Below are 20,429 nucleotides of genomic sequence, written 5' to 3'. Positions count from 1 at the left end.
GTCTGAGGGCCCTTAGCTTCTTCCTTGAACAGAGGCCCCAACAATCCCCATCCACCACTACTCTCCTCCGTCTGGCTGAACTTGTTCTCACACTGAACAATTTCTCCTTTAACTCCTCTCACTTCCTCCAAATAAAAGGTGTGGCTATGGGTACCCGCATGGGCCCCAGCTATGCCTGTCTCTTTATGGGGTATGTGGAACATTCCTTGTTCCAGTCCTACTCCGGCCCCCTCCCACAACTCTTTCTCCGGTACATCGATGATTACTTCGGTGCTGCTTCATGCTCTCGTCGGGACCTGGAAAAATTTATTAATTTTGCTTCCAATCTCCATCCCTCCATCATCTTCACATGGTCCATCTCTGACACTTCTCTTCCCTTCCTTGACCTCTCTGTCTCAATTTCTGATGATAGACTGTCCACCAATATCCATTACAAGCCTACCGACTCCCACAGCTACCTCGACTACAGCTCCTCACACCCCGCTTCCTGTAAAGACTCCATCCCATTCTCTCAGTTCCTTCGTCTCCGTCGCATCTGTTCTGATGACGCTACCTTCAAAAACAGCTCCTCTGACATGTCCTCCTTCTTCCTTAACCGAGGTTTTCCATCCACGGTCGTTGACAGGGCCCTCAACCGTGTCCGGCCCATATCCCGCGCATCCTCCCTCACGCCTTCTCCTCCTTCCCAGAAACATGATAGGGTCCCCCTTGTCCTCACTTATCACCCCACCAGCCTCTGCATTCAAAGGATCATCCTCCGCCATTTCCGCCAACTCCAGCATGATGCCACCACCAAACACATCTTCCCTTCACCCCCCCTGACGGCATTCCGTAGGGATCGTTCCCTCCGGGACACCCTGGTCCACTCCTCCATCACCCCCTACTCCTCAACCCCCACTTATGGCACCTCCCCATGCCCACGCAGAAGATGCAACACCTGCCCCTTCACTTCCTCTCTCCTCACCGTCCAAGGGCCCAAACACTCCTTTCAAGTGAAGCAGCATTTCACTTGCATTTCCCCTAACTTAGTCTACTGCATTCGTTGCTCCCAATGCGGTCTCCTCTACATTGGAGAGACCAAACGCAAACTGGGCGACCGTTTTGCGGAACACCTGCGGTCTGTCCGCAAGAAAGACCCAAACCTCCCTGTCGCTTGCCATTTTAACACTCCACCCTGTTCTCTTGCCAACATGTCTGTCCTTGGCTTGCTGCATTGTTCCAGTGAAGCCCAACGCAAACTGGAGGAACAGCACCTCATCTTCCGACTAGGCACTTTACAGCCCTCCGGGCTGAATATTGAATTCAACAACTTTAGATCTTAAACTCCCCCTCCCCCCATCCCGTTTCTCCCCCCCCCACCTTTTTTTTCAATAATTTATATAGATTCTTCTTTCCCCACCTATTTCCATTATTTTTAAATCTAAAACTAAAACCTTTAGTCTTTCCACCCCACCCCCACTAGAGCTGTACTTTGAATATCCTGTCTTCCATTCTTAGTTAGCACTTTTCTCAGACAAATACCACCACCTTCAACACCTCTTTGACCCTTTTGTCTGTGACATCTTTTGATTATCTGCTCATCTCCACAATCACCACACCACACCCTCAATGTGTCTCTCCCCCCCCCCCCCACCCACCCACCTTAAACCAATTTATATTTCTCCCTTCTTCTAACTATGCTCCAGTTCTGCCGAAGGGCCATGAAGGCTCGAAACATTAACTGATTTCTTCTCCGCCGATGCTGCCAGACTTGCTGAGTTTTTCCAGGTAATTCTGTTTTTGTTTTGGATTTCCAGCATCCGCAGTAGCTTTTAGCTTTTTGTTTTTATCTTTGCTTTGTGGGATAGTTGGATTGCGGAACACTTTTGAAGCCCTTCTCCTGGCTCTGGCAGTGAATGTATCAGTCTCGATTGCTGGCAATTTAAAACCTCAAATCTATTTTCAAAAGACTGTGCGTTGTTTTTATTAATACTACATATATTTTGTATCATGTGGTGACCCAACTGCCATAAGTTTAATGAGCATCGAAGTCCTGTTGGACAACATTGCTCTAAGGCAAGCACATCATTCCTTCAGTAAGGAGACTAAAAACTGCACACATTCCAGCCACGGTCTCAGCAAAGCCCTACAAGATTACAGCAAGACTTCTTTACTCTTATACTTCAATCCCTTCACAATAAAGTCTAACATACCATTTGTCACCCCAATTGCTTGCTGTACCTGCATGCTAACCTTCTGATTCCTGTACAAGGACATGCAGATTTCTCCTCATCTGTTTTAAATGGGTGCCCCCTTACTCTGAGATTATGCCCTCTGGTCCTAAACTCTCCCATAAGGGGGAACAACCTCTCAGCATCTACCCTGTCAAGCCCCCTAAAAATCTTACATGTTTCAATAAGGTTGCCTATCATTCTTCTAAACTCCAATGAGTACAGGCCCAACCTACTCAACCTCTTCCCATAAGTAAATCCCTCCATCCCCGGGATCAGCCTAGTGAACCTTCTCTGGACTGCCTCCAGTGCCAGTATATCTTCCTTAGATAAGGGGACCCATTTATTACTACTACTACTTTTCTATTAACATCCTGAATCTATGCTAACATATTATCCCAAATCCCATTAGTAACATTAGACACTTTGTCAAATGCTGTCTGAAAGTCCAAGTACACATCATCCATTGGTTTCCCTTATCTATCCTACTTACATCCTCAAAAATCTCTAATTGATTTATCAAACATAATTGCTCTTTCATAAATCTGTGTTCACTCTGCCCAATCAACCTAATAAGTGCTAGCATTTTATCTGCTGATGTCAGGTTAACAGGCCTATAGTTTCTCGTTTTCTCTCGGTCTTCATTCTTGAATAGCAGGGATATGTTTGCTACCTTCCAATCCGTTAAGATCATTCTAACATCTAAGGAATTCTGGAAGATCAAAGCCAGTGCATCCATTATCTCTGTAGTGACCTCAAAATCCTAGGATGTAGGCCATCTGGTGCAGGGGATTCGTCAGCTTTTAATCACTATTTTTCCCTTCTTAAAACTAATGTTAATTTCTTTATGTTCCTCACTACAAATAAACACTTGATTCCCCACTATTTATAGAAAGTTTTGTGTTTCTCACCATGAAGGCAGATACAAAACATTAATTTAATGTCTTTGCCATTTTGTTATTCGTCATCATAATTTCTTCTGTCTCTGTCCGGAAGGGACCAAAGTTTACTTTCATTGATTCTCTTCCTATTCCCACACCTATTGAAGCTTTTACAACCTATTATGTCCCTTGCGAGTTTACTCATATTCCCATTTTCTCTACCAATTCCGTGATCACCCTTTGCTGAATCCTAAAATCCTCCCAATTCTCAGGCTTACTCCTCTTTTTGGCATCATTCTAAGCCTCTTCTTTTAATCCAATACTATCTGTCACTTCACTGACTAACCAAGATACGGCCATTTTATCAATGTGTTTTTTAGCCTTTAAGGGAACATTTATTTGCTGAGAGTTATGAGTTATTTATTTAAATATCTTCCATTGCTTAGTTTTTAATCTAGTTTCCCAATCTATTTTAGCCAATTCACCTCTCATACCTGCATAATTTGCTTCATTTAGATTAGGAACCTAGTTTTGGACTTAACTAGATCACCCTCAGTCTCAATATAAAATTCTATCATTTTGTGGTCACTCTTCCTCAGAGGTTCCTTGACAACAAGTTTAATTAGCCCCATTTTATTGCACAATAAGAATCTTAAAACAGCCTGTTCCCTGCTTGATTCCTTGACATATTGATCCAGAAGACGACCTTGAATGCATTCCATGAACTTGTTCTCTACGCCACTGTCGCAAACTTGGTTTGCTCACGCTGTATGAAGATTAAAGTCCCCCATGATTGCTGTATTACCCTTGTTACATGCACCTCTAATTTCCTGATTTATACACTGCCCAACACTATAACTAATTTTAGGGAGCCTATAAATTACGCCCATCAGTGTTTTCTGCCCTTTGTTGTTTCTTAGCTTTACCCAAACTGATTCTATGAGTTTCCAAGCCAAGATCCTTTTTTTCTACTGTCTAAATCCCATACCTAATGATAGGGCTAGCAGCACCATTCCAACCCCCCCCCCTCCCCCTTTCCCCCCACCACCTCCGCCCTCCCCCTTCCCCTTCCATTTTGCCTCTCTTCTAAAAGGCAAGTATCCTGGAATATTAATTCCCAACCCTAGTCACTCTCAACCACGTCCCCATAATGGCTAGATCAAACACATTTATTCCCGTTAATTCATTTTTGTTGCAAATTTTTCATATTTGCATACAGTAACTTCAGTTTAAACTTCTTTTTAAAAAAAACTTTTCCTGTTGCTATCTTAGTCATTAATTGCCCTATTATCTTTGTAAAGCTCACTGTCATTTCCTGAGCCACTCTGCTTCTTTTTACCTAAATCATTTTTCTGCTCTAAAGCCTAAACTTTTCTCATCACTTTTGTGGGTACCCTTTCCTGAATCCGTCCACACCACCCCCCTCCTTCATTAGTTTTAAGTCCTGTCTACCATCCTAGTTATTCAATTTTCTCAACACTACAGCTCCCTATTTCCCCAGCACAGAATGAAAACCCCTGCCTCCCACACCACCCTTTTAGCCACACATTTAACCCTCTGCTCTCTTTGACCTTATGCCAATTTGAGCGTGGATCAGGTAACAATCTAGAGATTAATGCCCGTGAGGTTCTGCAGTTTAATTCGGATCTTAGCTCCTCAAACTCTCTCAGGATATCATTCCTAGTTCTACTCATGCCGATGTTTCCCACGTGGGCAACAACAAGCTGGGTCCTCCCTTTTGCACTCCAAGTTCTTCCCAGTTGTGAAGAGCAGAGGCCTCTAATCCCGGCACCGGGCAGGCAACGCAACCTTCAAACCCCCAGTCGCAGCTGCAGAGAACAGCCAGACATTTTCCAGATTTCTATTGATCAGGATTCCATTTAGAAAACATACTCACATTATTCTTAGTTTTGTACTCCGCTGATAAATAAAGAAACAGTTGCTTGACGTTCCAGTCAAATATTGGCTTCAGATGTTGAATGCAGTTAAAGAAGAAAACATGCAGCAAGAATATCTTTATCTAACTGGTGGCAAATTCTTACTGTTCAAAAACATTTTTATTTATCAGTCTAAAAGGGAATTGATAGATTATGCTCCTGTTCCATTTAACTAAAGGGTCTTAAGTTGACCAAACATAATCAGGAACACACTTAATTCTGCTTCTGTTCAGCTCCCAGAAAGTGTCATGAACAAAGTCACATCAGTGATTTGTTGTCTCTTTCCCTTAACAGCTGTAAAAATTTACCCAGAAAGAAAACCCTCGTGGGTATTAAGGATGACCCAGAAAAGCAATTAAATTACAAATTCTGGGTTGTAACAGCCGCAGAACAGGTATCTTGAACCCATTACTTAGCTGGATTTTTACAAGCACAAAACAAAAATTGTGTAGTTCTCCAAGTGTCCTTCCCCAACATTTTGTCGATTTTCCCTATTCATGAGTCTACTAAAAAGTTTTCCAAAGATTGTTGTAAGGATTAGAATGCATAGACTCAGATATACAATTTTGCTCTGGGCCACTCGAGTAAATGATGCATCAATATACTAGTTGCTAACAGAGAAAGGAATATGCAAAGAGTGTTGCTGGCAGATTGGATTTCTGCCTGAAATTTAGAAATGCCATGTGGAAAAGCTATGGTTGAGAATTTACAGAGAGGTTTTATGCATATATGATTGAATTTTTACTTTCCTCCTAAAGGGATAATGTTATCAGTCATGCTCTTCACTAGGGCTAAAAACCACAGAACCATTAGAAGAGCGGCCATAAAAAGCCATGTTTCATTCATTGTCTTCGTCATTTTAAATATGTTGCACTGAAGGTTGAACCCAGTGCTTCAAACAACTCTACGTCTACATTTCTTACTGACAGCAAACATTTCCACTTGCCCCATCCCTTTCGTTCTCCTGTCCGACTCTGTGTTCCCCGCCCCACCTGACCCAAGTCTGGCACTGCATCCCTTGTAATCCAAACCTGGAAGCCTTGGCAGCAGCTTCACAGGAAATCTACTAATGGTCTTATTAAACAAAAGAAAATATTTAAGCACTGCTCCAACTTTAAAGGGGTGAATAGGTAAATCAATAATAGTGTCATGTTTTCTTCAAGGTTTTTTGCTTTTATTCATTCAAAGGAGGGGAGTGTCACTGGCAGGGCCAGTATTTGTTGCCCACTCTTAATTGCCCTCAAGAAGATGGTGGTGAGTCGCCTTCTTGAACTGCTGCAACCCATCTGGTGTAGGAACACTCAGCGCTGTTAGAAAGGGAGTTCAAGGATTTTGAAGCAACAACAGTGAACAAACAACGATACAGTTCCAAATCAGGAAGGTGCGAGACTCGGTGGGGAGCTTGCCGGTGGTGTTCCATACTCCTGTTGCCCTTGCCCTTCTAGGTAGTAGAGGTCATGGGTGCAGAAGTTTGGCAACAAAAAACTGATTTTAGACCCCCTCCCTATAGCAGTGATTGCACAACATGATTACATTTCTTTGCGGCACCAGCAATTCTCAGAACAGCAGTTCAGTCTGTGTCAATGTACATTATACACAGAGCAAGAATCTGCTTTAAAAAGATCATTTTGATAATAGATAGACTGATGAATTCTCATCCATATTTAGCATGTTTTTTTTCCCAAAACTGGCCTGTACCAAACACTTTGTACTAGGATAAGGAAAGAATGCCTAAAGTTTACATTCAAATGTGACAGGATTGCATGCTCTTAGTTCTGCTCACTGGCGCTTAACATGGAATGCCTGCTGTCAGCCCTGCTTATGTTAGAATTAAGATGTTCTTTTGACATCAGCTTTCAACATTGCTCCTGCAGACTTTAATTAAATGAAGGGGAGAATTCTTTGGCAGTTCAAGCAGTGCCATAGCTGTTTACAGATGAGCTTAAACTCCCAGTGCATTAGTCAAACTGCTCAGCTGCTAGACTTCAGATGCAGCGATGGTTCAGTTTCAGTATAATTTGGGCAGCTTCCCAACACAATCATTGTAACCAAATTTCACTGTGACACCATCACTGGGCACACGTGTCCCACTCTATAATCTGTAATGTTTTGTTTGTGCAAAACATGTTTCAAAGGATATCTGCAGATAGGTCAAATGTGATCAATCCCAAGTCACTTCTTTCTCTGGGTCCTGTAAAATCTTCCACGTTTTTCCTGTAATAAAAATGTTCGAATCCTTATTATGTAAACCACATTCAAGATACATTATAGTTATTAAGGATGGGGTGGGAAGTTAATCCCCGAGGTTCAAGTCCCACTCCGGGACTTGAGCATAAAAAATTCAAGGCCAGCGCTCCAGTGCAGTATTGAAGGGGCGCTCCTAATGGAGGCGCTGTTTTTTGGATTCGATGTTAAACCGAGGTCCCATCTGCCTCTCAGATGGATGTAAAACATCCCGTGGCACAGTTTCAAAGGAGAGCAGGGGAGCTATCCTTGGTGTCTTGGCTAACATTCTTCCCTCAATCAATATCACAAAAACAGATTTACTGGCCATTATGTTCCTTTGCTGTTTGTGAAAGCTTGCTGTGCACAAATTTGTTATGCTTCCTACATTGCAATAGTGACTACTCTTCCAAAATGCTTCACTGGGTCATCCAGAGGTTGTGACAGGCACTATATGATTACAAGCCAGTCTTTCAATAATTCACAAGTATGGGATAAAAGCAAAATACTGCAGATGCTGGAGATCTGCAATAAAAAGAAAGTACTGGAAAAACTCAGCAGGTCTGGCAGCATCTGTGGAGAGAGAAACAGAGTTAATATTTCAAGTCCAATATGACTCTTCAGAACTGAAGAGAGGTAGAAATGTGATGGGTTTTTATGGTGGTGAAAAAATAAGTGGGGCGGGGGGGGGGGTGGAGTTGTGGGAGGGTCAGATGAAACAAAAAGGGAAGATCGGGGTGGGCTCGAGGGTAGGAGAGATTATAGAGGTAGGTAAGGGCAAGGCCATGGATGGATTTGAGAAAAATGAGAATTTTAAAATCAGTACGTTGCTTTAATGGGAGCCAACGTAGGTCAGCGAGCACAGAGAAAATAGACCAACGGAACTTGGTGCAAGTTATGACACCGCAACAGTTTTTGGGTGGCCTCACATTTCCGGAGGGTAAAAAGTGGGGCAGCAGCGGGGAGTGTGTTTGAATAGTCAAGTCTAGAGATAACAAAGGCATGAAGGAAGGTTTCAGCAACAGGTCAGTTTAAGACAGGGGCGACATCAAGCGATGTTTATTCAGATGGAAATAGGCAGCATTAATGGTGGTACTAATATGCAGTCGAAAGTCCATCTCCAAGTTAAGTATGACACCAATATTGAGAATTGGCTGCTCTTACCACCATCCCCCACACCCCTCTAGGGAGGTGAATGGAGCCAGTAGCTAGGGAATGGAGTTTGGAGTGGGGACCGAAAACAATGGCTTCAATTTCCCAAATCTTCAAATTGGAGGAAATTTCTGCTCATCCAGTAGTGGATGTTGGATAAGCAGTCTGATAATTCTGCGACAGTGCAGTCATCGAGAGAGATGGTAGCAAGGTAAAGCTGGGTGCCATCAGCGAACATGTGAAAACTAACGCTGAGATTTGGTCGAGGGGCAGCATGTAGATGAGAAATAGGAAGGGGGCCAAGGATAGATATGCGGGTGACATCAGAGTTGATGATGCCGTAACTGTTCTAGTGGAAATAGTCCCAACATTACATCGTAGTTACAGTACAGAAACAGGTTTCCTGGCCCAACAGCTCCATGCTGGTTTTTATGCTCCACACAAGCCTCCATCCGCCCTTTCTCATCTAACCATATCAATATAATATAACATTGCAAATCTCTCATGGCTAAGTGCAATCACGATTGCATTGCTAAGACTATTTTTGGATTAAATTGTGCCAGTGAGGCACTCTCAATTGGAGCAGCACATTCATTGTTGAAGTGAGCGGACATAGGAGAATCCATTTGTTCAGTCAGAATCTTATAGTACAGACGGTGGCCATTTGGCCCACCATGCCTTTGCCAGCTCTTAGAAATCGCAATTCAATTGCTCCTCCTAACCAGCTCTTTCACCACAGCTCTGCAAACTTTTCCCTTTCCTATGTTACCACCTATGTTAGAATGCAGTGCGTGATCACTCTTAAGTACCTATACACCTCCACACAGTCTGGACCCCAAGCAAGTCTGAAAACTACAATTTGAAATCCCACTGGTATAATTTAATCAAGCAACACCAGAATTTTTCCAAGACCTGTCAGGATGGAAAATTAATTTTAAGTCGACGATCGAAAGATCTGGCACTGTTTCCAATCCACAAGGTCAGTGTCAATCTCAACCCTGCCAAGTTAAACACAGGCAAGTTGGTTTTTTTTTTGCAAACCAAAGAATATAAATGCATGAGTGATTTTACACAACCAAAGTATAGCAATTCTCCATCTCTCAGTTACTAAGCAGTACAGCCTAAACTTCCATTTTACAAATTTATTCACGATAAACTTTGTCCTCCAGTAATCACTGTATGGCATTAACATTCAAGCATAAGCAAGATACCATGAATATGTCACCATTCATTCAATACAGCCACAGTCCCAGAGGTGAAAGTGACCGTCCTTAACAAGGCAACATCTGACCGACAGCAGGATCAAGGAGCACTGATAAAATCAAAGTTAATGGGGATAAGAGGGAAAACTTTCCACTGATTGGATTCAGTGAAGCACAAAGGAATTCCTCAGCTAATGAAGCTTCACGTGCCTACTTGCAGAAGGACCTGGACAGCATCCAGCCTCAGGTTGATAAGTGGCAAGTAACGTTCACACAACATAAATGGCAACCAAATGACCATTTCCAACAAGGCAGTTGATGCACCTCCTATTGACATTCAACAGAATTACCATCATTGAAACCTCCACAGCTAACATTGTGGGAGGGGGGTCACCATTGACCATAAACGTAACTCGATCAGTCACACAAATACTGCAGCTACAAAAGGTCAGAATCTGGGTATTCTGTGGTGAGTGCCTCACCTTCTGACTCCCCAAAGCTTTCGACCACCTACAAGGCACAAGTCAGGAGTATGGCAGAATACTCTCCACTTGTCTGGATGAATGCACAGCACCAATGATACCCAAGAAGCTTGATGCCATCTAGGACAAAACTTGATCAGACCCCTAACCACCTCAACCATTCAGTCCCCCAACCACCAGGATACCACTGTTGCAATGTGTACCTTCTACAAGATGCACCATCACACTTTACCAAGGCTTGAGAGCATCTATGGCTTCTCACTCTGACCCATAGAAAAATCAAGTAGTTTACCTTAATCCACAGCTATATGCCTTATACAGTAGGAGAGATGGTGCTTCAAAAAGTGTCCATTAGTCAATGAGCTGATAATCCCATTCCACACAGTCCACATGACATATTGTATTAACAAGTGATGAATTTAACCAGCTACATTTTAGTTCTTTTTAAAAAAAGAACTGATGTGGGAGTAGAGAATTTAAAGCAAAGGCAATTGATTCCTGATGTCAAAAAATTGTTACAAGGAAGATTAAATTCTTTACCCTTGAAAGGACATGAATAACATGAATCGTAGAGGAATATAAAGACAAGTGGAATGAATTAGAGTTCAAGATAATCTCTTTTAAGTTAAACCTTGAAAGCATAACAAGGCAAAAAATAAATAAATGAATAGAAGGCAAGTTTAGGATTGACACCGAAATGATTAAATCCTGGAATCGTGTCCAGGGTGGAATAGTGGAAGTACAATTTAAGTCATTCAAAGGACAGTGGATGCTAGGATTGGAGGGGAGGGAATTAAAATCGTAAAGCTCTATAGTTGAACTAGAGGGACAGTATGGTACCTTGCCCTCATCTGCAACTAGCAAAGGTCACTAGAGAACACCAGATCAAATTCCTAGCAATTCATTTGTTTTTGTTCATTCATTCATGGGATGCAGGCACTGCTGGCTAGACCAGCTTTATTGCCCATCCCTAATTGCCCTGGTGGTGGTGAGTCGCCATCTTGAACCGCTGCAGTCCATGTGGTGTAGGTACACCCACAGTTGTGTTAGGGAGGGGGTTCAAGGATTTTGATCCAGCGACAGTGAAGGAACGGCAATATTGTTCCAAGTCAGGATAGTGTGTGGCTCGGAAGGACTTATAGAGGGAGGGAGAGATGGTTGGAAGGCAAATATTAGGCTGGTTTCTCAGCTTAGGGTCTCATGTTACCAGGTGAAACAGCAATTAAGAACTTAGAGCAACAGTGACATGTGATCAATAGTCCAATAAATTGGGTGGATGAATATACTAGTGCTGCCCTACAGTATAGACATCAACATCTTTTCTCAACTGGCATACTCAGGCAAAGGCTGAAGAGAATCATGTTCTATCAACATCCTGGGGGTTATCCAGAAACTGAACTGAACCAGCCATTTAAATACTGTGACTATAAGAGAAGGTCAGAGGCTGGGAATTCTACAGCCAGTAAAACACCTGACACCCAAAGTCCATCTACAAGACACAAGTCAGACGTGTGATGGAATACTCTCCAATTGCCTGAATGGGTGCAGCTCCAACAACACTCCAGAGGCTTGACACCATCCAGGGCAAAGCATCCAGCACCCTTCACAGCCAACGCACAGTAGCAACAGTGTGCATCATATACAAGATGCACTGCAGCAAGTCACCAAGGCCCCTCCAACAGCACCTTCCAAACCTACAACTTCTAGCACCTTAAAGGACAAGGGCAGCAGATGCATGGGAACACCACCACCTGCAAGTACCCCTACAAGCCACAAACCATCCTGACTTGGAACTATATCACCATTCCTTCACTGTCACTGAATCAAAATCCTGAACTCCCTTCCTAACAGCACCATGGGTGTTACTATGCCAAATGGACTGCAGCGGTTCAAGAAGGTGGGGTCACCACCACTTCTCAAGGGCCATAAATGCTGGCTTAGCCAGTGGTATCCGTACCCTGTGAAAGTATAAATAAGAATAAAATGATGCCCAGGGAGGCTTTAGCACACTTGCTTTTGTGAACAGATAATCAGAAAGCTGGAAATTAATGTTCATCCATGGAAGTAGTTTATTTAGAAGAGAATATTTGTTCACGTTGACCAGCCTTTTTACTATTTTGTTGTGAAAATAGGGGATTATTCTAATTTTTAATAAAGTATGTCAGGGAGCATTCTTGTACAAGCAGTGACCGAACCAATACTTAACGAGGAAGACACTAGCAAAGCAGGAGATTCTTGCTTTGGAAATATCTTTTACAGATCAAGACTGTGAATGCAATATTACCTCAAATTTAGTTCCCGGAAGTCAAGTACTTTGTCAAAACTGGTTAATTCATGAACCTAACATATAATTGATTAACCTACTGTGGATCTTACTTGTCCACAGTGTGACTTGGAGGGGAACTCGCAAGTGGCGGTGTTCCACTCGTCTGATGCCCTTGTCCTTCTAGGTGGTAGAGGCCACGGTTTTGAAAGTTGCTGTTGAAGGATGTCTGCCGAATAAAAATTATTAAACAATACACCTGCGTACAGTAACACGCTGCATAATTTACTCCTCAATAAAGGCTTTAACAAGTACAGCACGACCATAATCTTATGTTGTGCATGTATCTCAACACAACAATAGCTTGAAAAATAGCAGGTTGGTAGCATGAAATTTTCTCCTCCTTGTTGGTTACAAGGAGTAACTTAGTGTCATTGTATGATTGGGTTATATCAAATCAAATTAGCTCAGTGTCCACAATGGCAACTGGTGTGGGAAAGGGAAAGATTCACAACAATGCAGTTGGGAGTATGCAGAAGATAGAACTGGGGTAGACTGGAGGAGTGTTTTCTAAGATGCAAATCAGCTTGATGCCAACACTGAACAGTGATTTTAAGAATGCGATAGCGTCTTAGAAACAAAGTGAAAAAAAGTGTACAAGACAAACAAGTCTTGTTTCTCTTTCCACAGATGTTGCCTGACCTGCTGAGCATTTTTGACACTTATTATTACTTAACAAGATGTCAAGGATGAAGGAATACAGAGTTGTATATGCAACTCATTAAGTTAGGAAGCACAGTTACATCACATAGATAGGATTTGAACAATGGCAAGTAAATGGAGTTGAGGTACAGATCAGCTACGATCTAACTGAATGAGGGACAGGTTTGAGGGGCTGAATGGCCTATTCATGTTCCTATCTTTCCTATTAGGATACAGGGCACCAATGGATGCTATTGACATTTAATGTTCTCGCAATGCTGTATTTGTTAATGCCTTTATTAAGGAGTTGATTATGCAACCAGTTACTATGCAGTTAATGTTACAGTTTGAATTGGTAATTAAGTTTTTAGAGAACAGGTACGATTTGTGCACCCATTATCTACAGAATGAATATGGCTGAACATTGGTGTGTCCGGTACTTTTGTTAATATTTCTCTACATGTTCAGCTACTTCCTACCCGTTCTGCACTACTGTCATTTCAAAACTAGCCAGAAACATAGCAGAATTTGAATTTCTCTCAATTGAAGTTTTTCTTTAAGCCGAGCCACAGGAGATTTTACACTATGGGCCCTGCTGTGATGGAACAGCTGAGCAACACAAACAGTACCTGATATTTTACACAATGTTACCTCTGCTGCACATGCAAACGCTGCCATTCTACTGGTTTTCCAAAATATACCCCAATACTTCTTCCACTGACTCAAAAGACTTCGAACCACTCAGGCTGAGAATCAAAACAATACCAGCCAACAGCTGCAGCCTTTAAATAAAAAGGCCACCAGCGCAGTCCCCAAGGCAAACCTGTCTGGCATTTTCAGATGACCTAGAGAACCGGCCATATAAAATAAGAAACTTAAATTCTGCACACAGTACAGCCTTGATCTGTGGAACAAGGCCAGTGTGTTACAGACAATCAGGCATGCTGAAACAGACAGCTGTTATACCAATCATTAGGGATGCTGGTGATCTAGTGAGAAGCAGTCAACCATTCTGTGCTTCAATGAAGTTTGCTAAATGGCATGGGGGCGTTTGGAAATTATCCACATTCAGGGAAAACACTTCCTGAGCTTCTAAGGAGATCAAAATTGTTTGGTCAAAGCACAGATTGCCTCTTTCCAAAATACTTGAAATTTTGAAGGTCAGTGCAATGAAATGCTACAGTGCTGGAACACAGAAACATATGCATTTCAGGAACCCACTCTCAGCAGGTCATGGATAGATATAGACATCCTTCGATATGCCTCGAGCACAATTTCAACATTAGTGTGACTTTGCCAATTCCCAAATCACTTATTCCAATGGCTGTTCCCAGCAAGCTTCATTTAGTCCTAAATTAACTGCTGTTTTTGTGCCTTCAGCCAACTGGAATTGGGCCAAGAATACGTAAACTCGATGTGGAGATATTTGCAGGCTGGAAACAGAGGAAAGGTTCATCCCACCACTGAAAATGAAGGGACAGTTTCAAAACATCTACAAGTTTGGCTTACGCTTGGTACATTCCCCAACCTTCGAGTCCCTCAAGCCAGTTCTGCCATTTAATTACATAGCAGTGACATGAACAAAACCTCTCTTTTAATGCAGCAGGTAGTTTGGATCTGGGATGCATCAGCTGAGTGTGGTGGAGGCAGAGACAATTGTAGCATTCGAAAGGGAACTGGAGAAGCTCCTGAAGAGAAAAGAAATGCCGGGCTATGGGGAAATCGGGGGAGACTGGGACCAGCTGAGTTGTTCTTGCAGGGAGCCAGCACAGACACTATGGGCCGAAAGGTCTCCTTCTGTGCTGTAACCATTCTCTGACTGATCTGTACCTCAACTCTATTTCCCTGTCTGCTCCACATCCCTCGTTAGCCTTACCTAAAAAAAGTATACATCTTGAAAATTTTGCTTTAACCAGCATCCATAGCAATTTTGGGAGGAAGATTTCTATTACCCTTTGTGTGAAGTGGTGTGTAATTTTTCAGATTAGGTCCCCTTGTTCTGGATGTCCCCCACCAGAGGAAACAGTTTATTTACCTTTTGAATTCCTCATCATTTTAAGGACCTAGATTGAATCATCCCTCCATCTTCTAATCTCAAGGAGATACAAACTAATTTAATGCAATTATTGCTGATAAGTTGAGCCTTAGTCTATCTGTGCTGAAACTGAACGCGTACTGCGTTGGGAGCTGACCCAAACACCACACAACTTCCTCACCTTCTCGGTCCACATTTGAGAACAATGAGAGTTTGGAGCAGGAGGAGGCCAAAGAGCTCAAGTTTGCTCCATCATTAACATCATGGCTGAAGGTCTACATCAACTCCACTTTCCTGCCATATCCTTTGATCCCCTTAGTGTCCAAACATCTTTCCATCCCAGTCTTGAATGTACTCATTGACTGAGCACCCATAGCCCTCAGAGATTGAGAATCCCAAAGTTTCAAAACCCTCTGAAGAAATTTCTCCTCATTTCAGTGTAAATGGCTGCCCCCTTATACTGAGACTATGACTGGTAGTTCTAGATTCTCCAGCCAGGGGAAACAGTGTCTCAGCATCTACCCTGTCGAAACCTCTAAGAATTTTATACAATTCAATAAGATTGCACCTCATTCTTCTAAACTCCAGAGAGTATAGGCCCATTTTAGTGATCTATACACAATACAGCCTTTTGTTCCTTCTCTCCTTGGATCACTGTAACATTTATAGTGACCACACTCCCACAATGGTACCAGGGTAGGAAATTCCAAAATATTAACACAGCAATAATGAACAAATAAAATTTGATGTTCAAGTTAGAATAGTGTGCAATTTGACAAGGTATCAGGTCCAGTGGCAGAGGCAATCAAACAGGCTACTCTGTCCTGGAAGGAGTCACACTTTCCGATTGGAAAAACATTCAAACAAGTGGCAAGTATTTCATCACATTCTTAACTTGAATCCCGCAGCTGTTGGAAAGACATTGAGGTGTCAGTAAACGAGCCACTTGTTACAGAACACCCAGACTCCATCCTGCTTCTGTTTCCACTGTGCTCCTATGGCTGGTTCAGTTAACACTACGGGTAAATGGTGATCCACAAGATGTCAGAGGACACAGTGAATGCTGTGCTCCTGAAGACTGGGGAAAATCGTTGAGCTTTTTTCTTGTTTGAAATGACCATGTCTAGTCAAAAGCACACCCATTCCACACCGTGTGTGACTGCAATGAAAGCTGTTGTATACATGACACAGTGCTGTATTTCCACAAATTCAACAGGCAAACTTAGGTACCACTAGCTTAGCAAGGAATAAGTGCTTAACCCTGCATTCCAGTATAAACTCCAGTAACAGCATGAGCTTTAAACATAAGTTAGGTTATAGTTCTAAAAATCAAAATAATTTTAAGCTTAGGAAGTTGCAGGTCAAACTGAAGTCTCTGATGGTCTGTGGTCCCCATAATATCTCCAACAAGTTGCACATTAATTTTTTAAATAATTTTTGGTGAATGAAGAACATCAAAAAAGCTAACAGTTGTTTGATAATACAGAACCTGGGTATTGCTGAAAAGAGACATGCTGTTGAAGCTTCACTAGGTGGTTAATAGGAAGCTTCCTCTGGTGCCCACTAGTGCCATGCATCCAAAGAAGAAAAGCTTTCCCTTAAATTCCTACCTTTCTACATCTGCTTATGACTCTCAATTCTCCTTCCATTTACTCCATTTTCATGACAGCATAATAACATTACCAGTGCAAAAAAAAACAGTACACAGCCAACACCCTACACACTTGTAATACAACACAGCCCTATATGGATCACTATGTGGGCACCGTGTAGACGGAGCGAAGGGAGGCTGAGATGAAAGCATAATTGAAGAGAAGGGGCTTTTAAAAGCAGGGACAAAGACATGGCTTGGGCACAATGATAGTGGTGACAGGATCAATGGCTAACAAGGGAGTGAAGACCAAGGAAACTGGTGACAGAGCAGCAGAGGGGCATAATTCTGGAGGGGATTGATGAAGGAGGGGATTGATTTGAAAGTGAAGACCATGGAAAGCCAGAGCAGCTTCAAAATAACTGGGACGATGGGAAAGCAAATCTTTAGGTAGGTGGAGACACAAATTTTGATGATCTGGCTAAATTGCAGAATGGTTACAGTGCAAAAGGAGGCCATTCAGCCTGTCTTGTCTGCAATGGCTCCTGGTAGGAGCAATTTACCTAGTGCCACTCCCTGTAACCCTGCATATTCTTCCTTTTCAGAATACAATCCAATTCCCTTTTGAATCCTCGATTGAACCCTCTCCACCACTCTCAGGCAGTGCATTCCTGATCCTAACCACTCGCTGAACGGAAGTGTTTTTCCTTGTGTTGCTATTGCTTCTTTTATCAATTACCTTAAATCTGTGCCCTCTTGTTCTCTATCCTTCCACCAATAGGAACAGTTTTTCCTTATCTACTCTGTCCAGACCTCTCATGATTGTGAATACCTCCAGCAAACATCTTCTCAATCTTAAGACCATAAGACGTAGGAGCAGAAGTAAATCTGCTCCGACATTCAATAAGAGCATGGCTGATCTGCTAATCCTCAACTCCACTTTCCTGCCTTTTCCCCATAACCCTTGATTCCTTTACAGATTAAAAATCTGTCTATCTCAGCCTTGAATATATTTAACAACCCAGCCTCTGCAGTAAAGAATTCCACAGATTCACTACCGTCTGAGAGAAGAAATTCCTTCTCATCTGCCTTAAATGGGTGACCCCTTGCTCTGAGATTATGCCTTCTGGTCCTAGACTCTCCCACAAGAGGAAACAACCTCTCAGCATCTACCCTGTCAAGCCCCCTAAGAATCTTATATGTTTCAATAAGGTCGCCTCATTCTTCTAAACTCAAGTACAGGCCTCTCCTCATAAGAAAATCCCTCCATACCCAGAATCAACCTAGTGAACCTTCTCTAGACTGCCTCCAATGCCAGTATATCTTTCCTTAGATAAGGGGGCCAAAACTGTTCACGGTACTCTAGGTGTGGTCCTTGTATAGTTTTAGCAAGACTTCCCTATTTTTACACTCCATTCCATTTGAAATAAAGGCCAGCATTCCATTTGCCTTCCCTATTACCCACTGAACATGTATGTTAGCTTTTTGTGATTCATGCACAAGGACCCCCAAATCCCTCTGTGCTGCAGCTTTTCACAGTATTTCTCCATTTAAATAATATTCAGCTCCTCTATTCCTACTAAAGTGAATAATCTCACATTTTCCCACATTATATTTCATCTGCCAAGTTTTTGCCCACTCAATTAAAGTCTACAGAGGGAAATAGACAGGCTGTGTCATCCTCACCATTTGCCTTCCCACCTATTTTTGTGTCATCCGCAAACTTGGTGACAGTACATTCATTTCCCTCATCCAAGTCATAATATATACCGTAAATAATTGTGGCCACAGCACTAATCCCTGTGGCACTCCACTAGTTACAGATTGCCATCCCGAAAATACTCCCCTCATCCCAACTCTGTCTTCTCTTAGTTAGCCAATCCACTATCCCTCAACACCATGGGCTCTTATCTTATTAAGTAGCCTTATGTGGGGTACCTTACTGAACGCCTTTTGGAAATCCAAATATATTACATCTACTGGTTCCTCTTTATCTATCCTGCTTGTTACCTCCTCAAAGGATTCTAATAAATTTGTCAGGCATGATTTCTCCTTCATGAAGCCATGCTGACTCTGCTTGATTAGATTATGCATTTCTAAATGCCCTGCTGTTACATCCTTTATAACAGACTCCAACATTTCCCAATGATAGGTGTTAAGCTAATGTTGTTTGTCTCCCTCCCTTTTTGAATAAGGGTGTCACATTGGCAGTTTTCCAATCTTCTGGGACTTTTCCAGAATCTAAGGATTCTTGGAAGATAACTACCAGCACATCCACTATTTGTGTAGCTGCTTCCTTTAATATCCTCGGTTGCAACCCATCAGGTCCAGGGGACTTATCGGCCTTTAGCACCATTAGTTTCCCTAGTACTTTTTCTCTAGTGGTAGTCATTGTATTTATTTCCTCCACGTAAGGACCAGTCTACAGTAGCTTTTAGTACTTGAGACTAAATTCAAAATAGCCAACCATCAAAACAGTTTACTGATTGATAACAACCCAAGCTTCTGAAATGAATGTAACCGGTTCTGCCATACTAGCAAGCAAAGAGATATACAATTCACCATGTGCTAGCTTTACAAATGTCCAGTTTTCACATCTCCCAACTGGAAGCAATAACATCTCAAGAACCACCCTGCAATCAAAGCAGCTTTAAAGCCCTCCAGTTACATCATTCATCCACAGCTACGGTTCAAACCTTTGTAAAACGTTTCTCGGTAACGTGTTGCAGACTGAGAGGTGATAGAAATGTGCTGCTTACTAAATTTGAACACAAGGCAAGCTAAGCAGAATTTCCAGAAAATTCTATTTGTGTTTCAAATTTACACTTTTTCTATTAAAAGCAAAGAATGACAATTTAAAAAAAAACACTGCAAGGACACCCATGACTTAAGATTTATGAATATGTGGGAAATTTTTGGCCAATGCATTCACTTAAAAATTAACCATACTGAAACACAACATTAAACTGAACGGTATCCCCCCCCGCCCTACATTTGAGTTTTGATGAAGGCACGAAACCGTGAAAGATGCTGCCTGAACTGAGTATTTCCAGCATTTGTGTTTTTATTTCGCGTTCTGTACTATCGCAACTCCGTTTGAATTTCATCCAACCCCCACAGAAATCTCCAACATGGGTGCTAACAGCAGCTGCTTTGTGTGTACGTGGACTACAGTAATTGGCAGTTACTACAACGGAAATGAAACCGCAGTTATCCTTTGAAGACGGACAACGACATGTTGAAAAATAAAGTGCAGCTCCAGCATGTCAACAACACACACACACACACACACACAGAGCGCTGAGGTGGCGGTGTTTCCCCTCCCCACACAGGTGTTACAAACAGCTCCAGCAGCGATTGCTCCTCCTGTTGTAAGAAGGTTAATGTTACCATATGGCACACTGGAGAAAGAGACATTAACTCCCAGCCCAGTTGACAAATCTCCGGCGCAATCCCCTTTGTCATTTTTTTGGGACGCGGTTCGTTTTTAAAACGTATACATTTCAGGCACATGCAAGTCGCTGTGAAAGTGCTATCTTCGCATTCCTCACATCGGCGGCAAAGATCATTGCAAGCATTAGGGTGATAAATTAATAACATTAAAGGAGGGAAAACATACGAACACCCAGAGAGGGAGAAATATAAAAACGCCCGTGTGAAGTTGTATTAGAAAAGCTGGGTAGGGAAATAAACAGGCTGCGGGATCCGTGCAAAACACCAGAGACCAGTGCAAAACACCAGAGACCAGTGC

At 42.4% G+C, this 20,429-nt stretch overlaps 1 protein-coding gene across 1 annotated transcript in view; it reads right to left on the bottom strand.

Moving 5' to 3' along the window:
• Positions 1-20,429, bottom strand: part of spcs3 (signal peptidase complex subunit 3) — a 36,750-nt gene that overhangs the window by 15,816 nt on the left and 505 nt on the right. The window contains exons 2-3 of the mRNA XM_078561776.1: positions 7,179-7,242; positions 4,989-5,075 (exon numbers count right to left, since the gene is read on the bottom strand). Of these exons, the coding sequence (XP_078417902.1) occupies positions 4,989-5,075; positions 7,179-7,242 (151 nt within the window). The remainder of the gene's footprint in view (positions 1-4,988; positions 5,076-7,178; positions 7,243-20,429) is intronic.

This window comes from Cetorhinus maximus, chromosome 2 (genome assembly GCF_964194155.1).
Source record: "Cetorhinus maximus chromosome 2, sCetMax3.hap1.1, whole genome shotgun sequence".
Lineage (NCBI taxonomy): Eukaryota > Metazoa > Chordata > Chondrichthyes > Lamniformes > Cetorhinidae > Cetorhinus > Cetorhinus maximus.
Note: the sequence above shows the minus strand (reverse complement) of the source record. Positions and strands in the feature narration are given on the sequence as shown.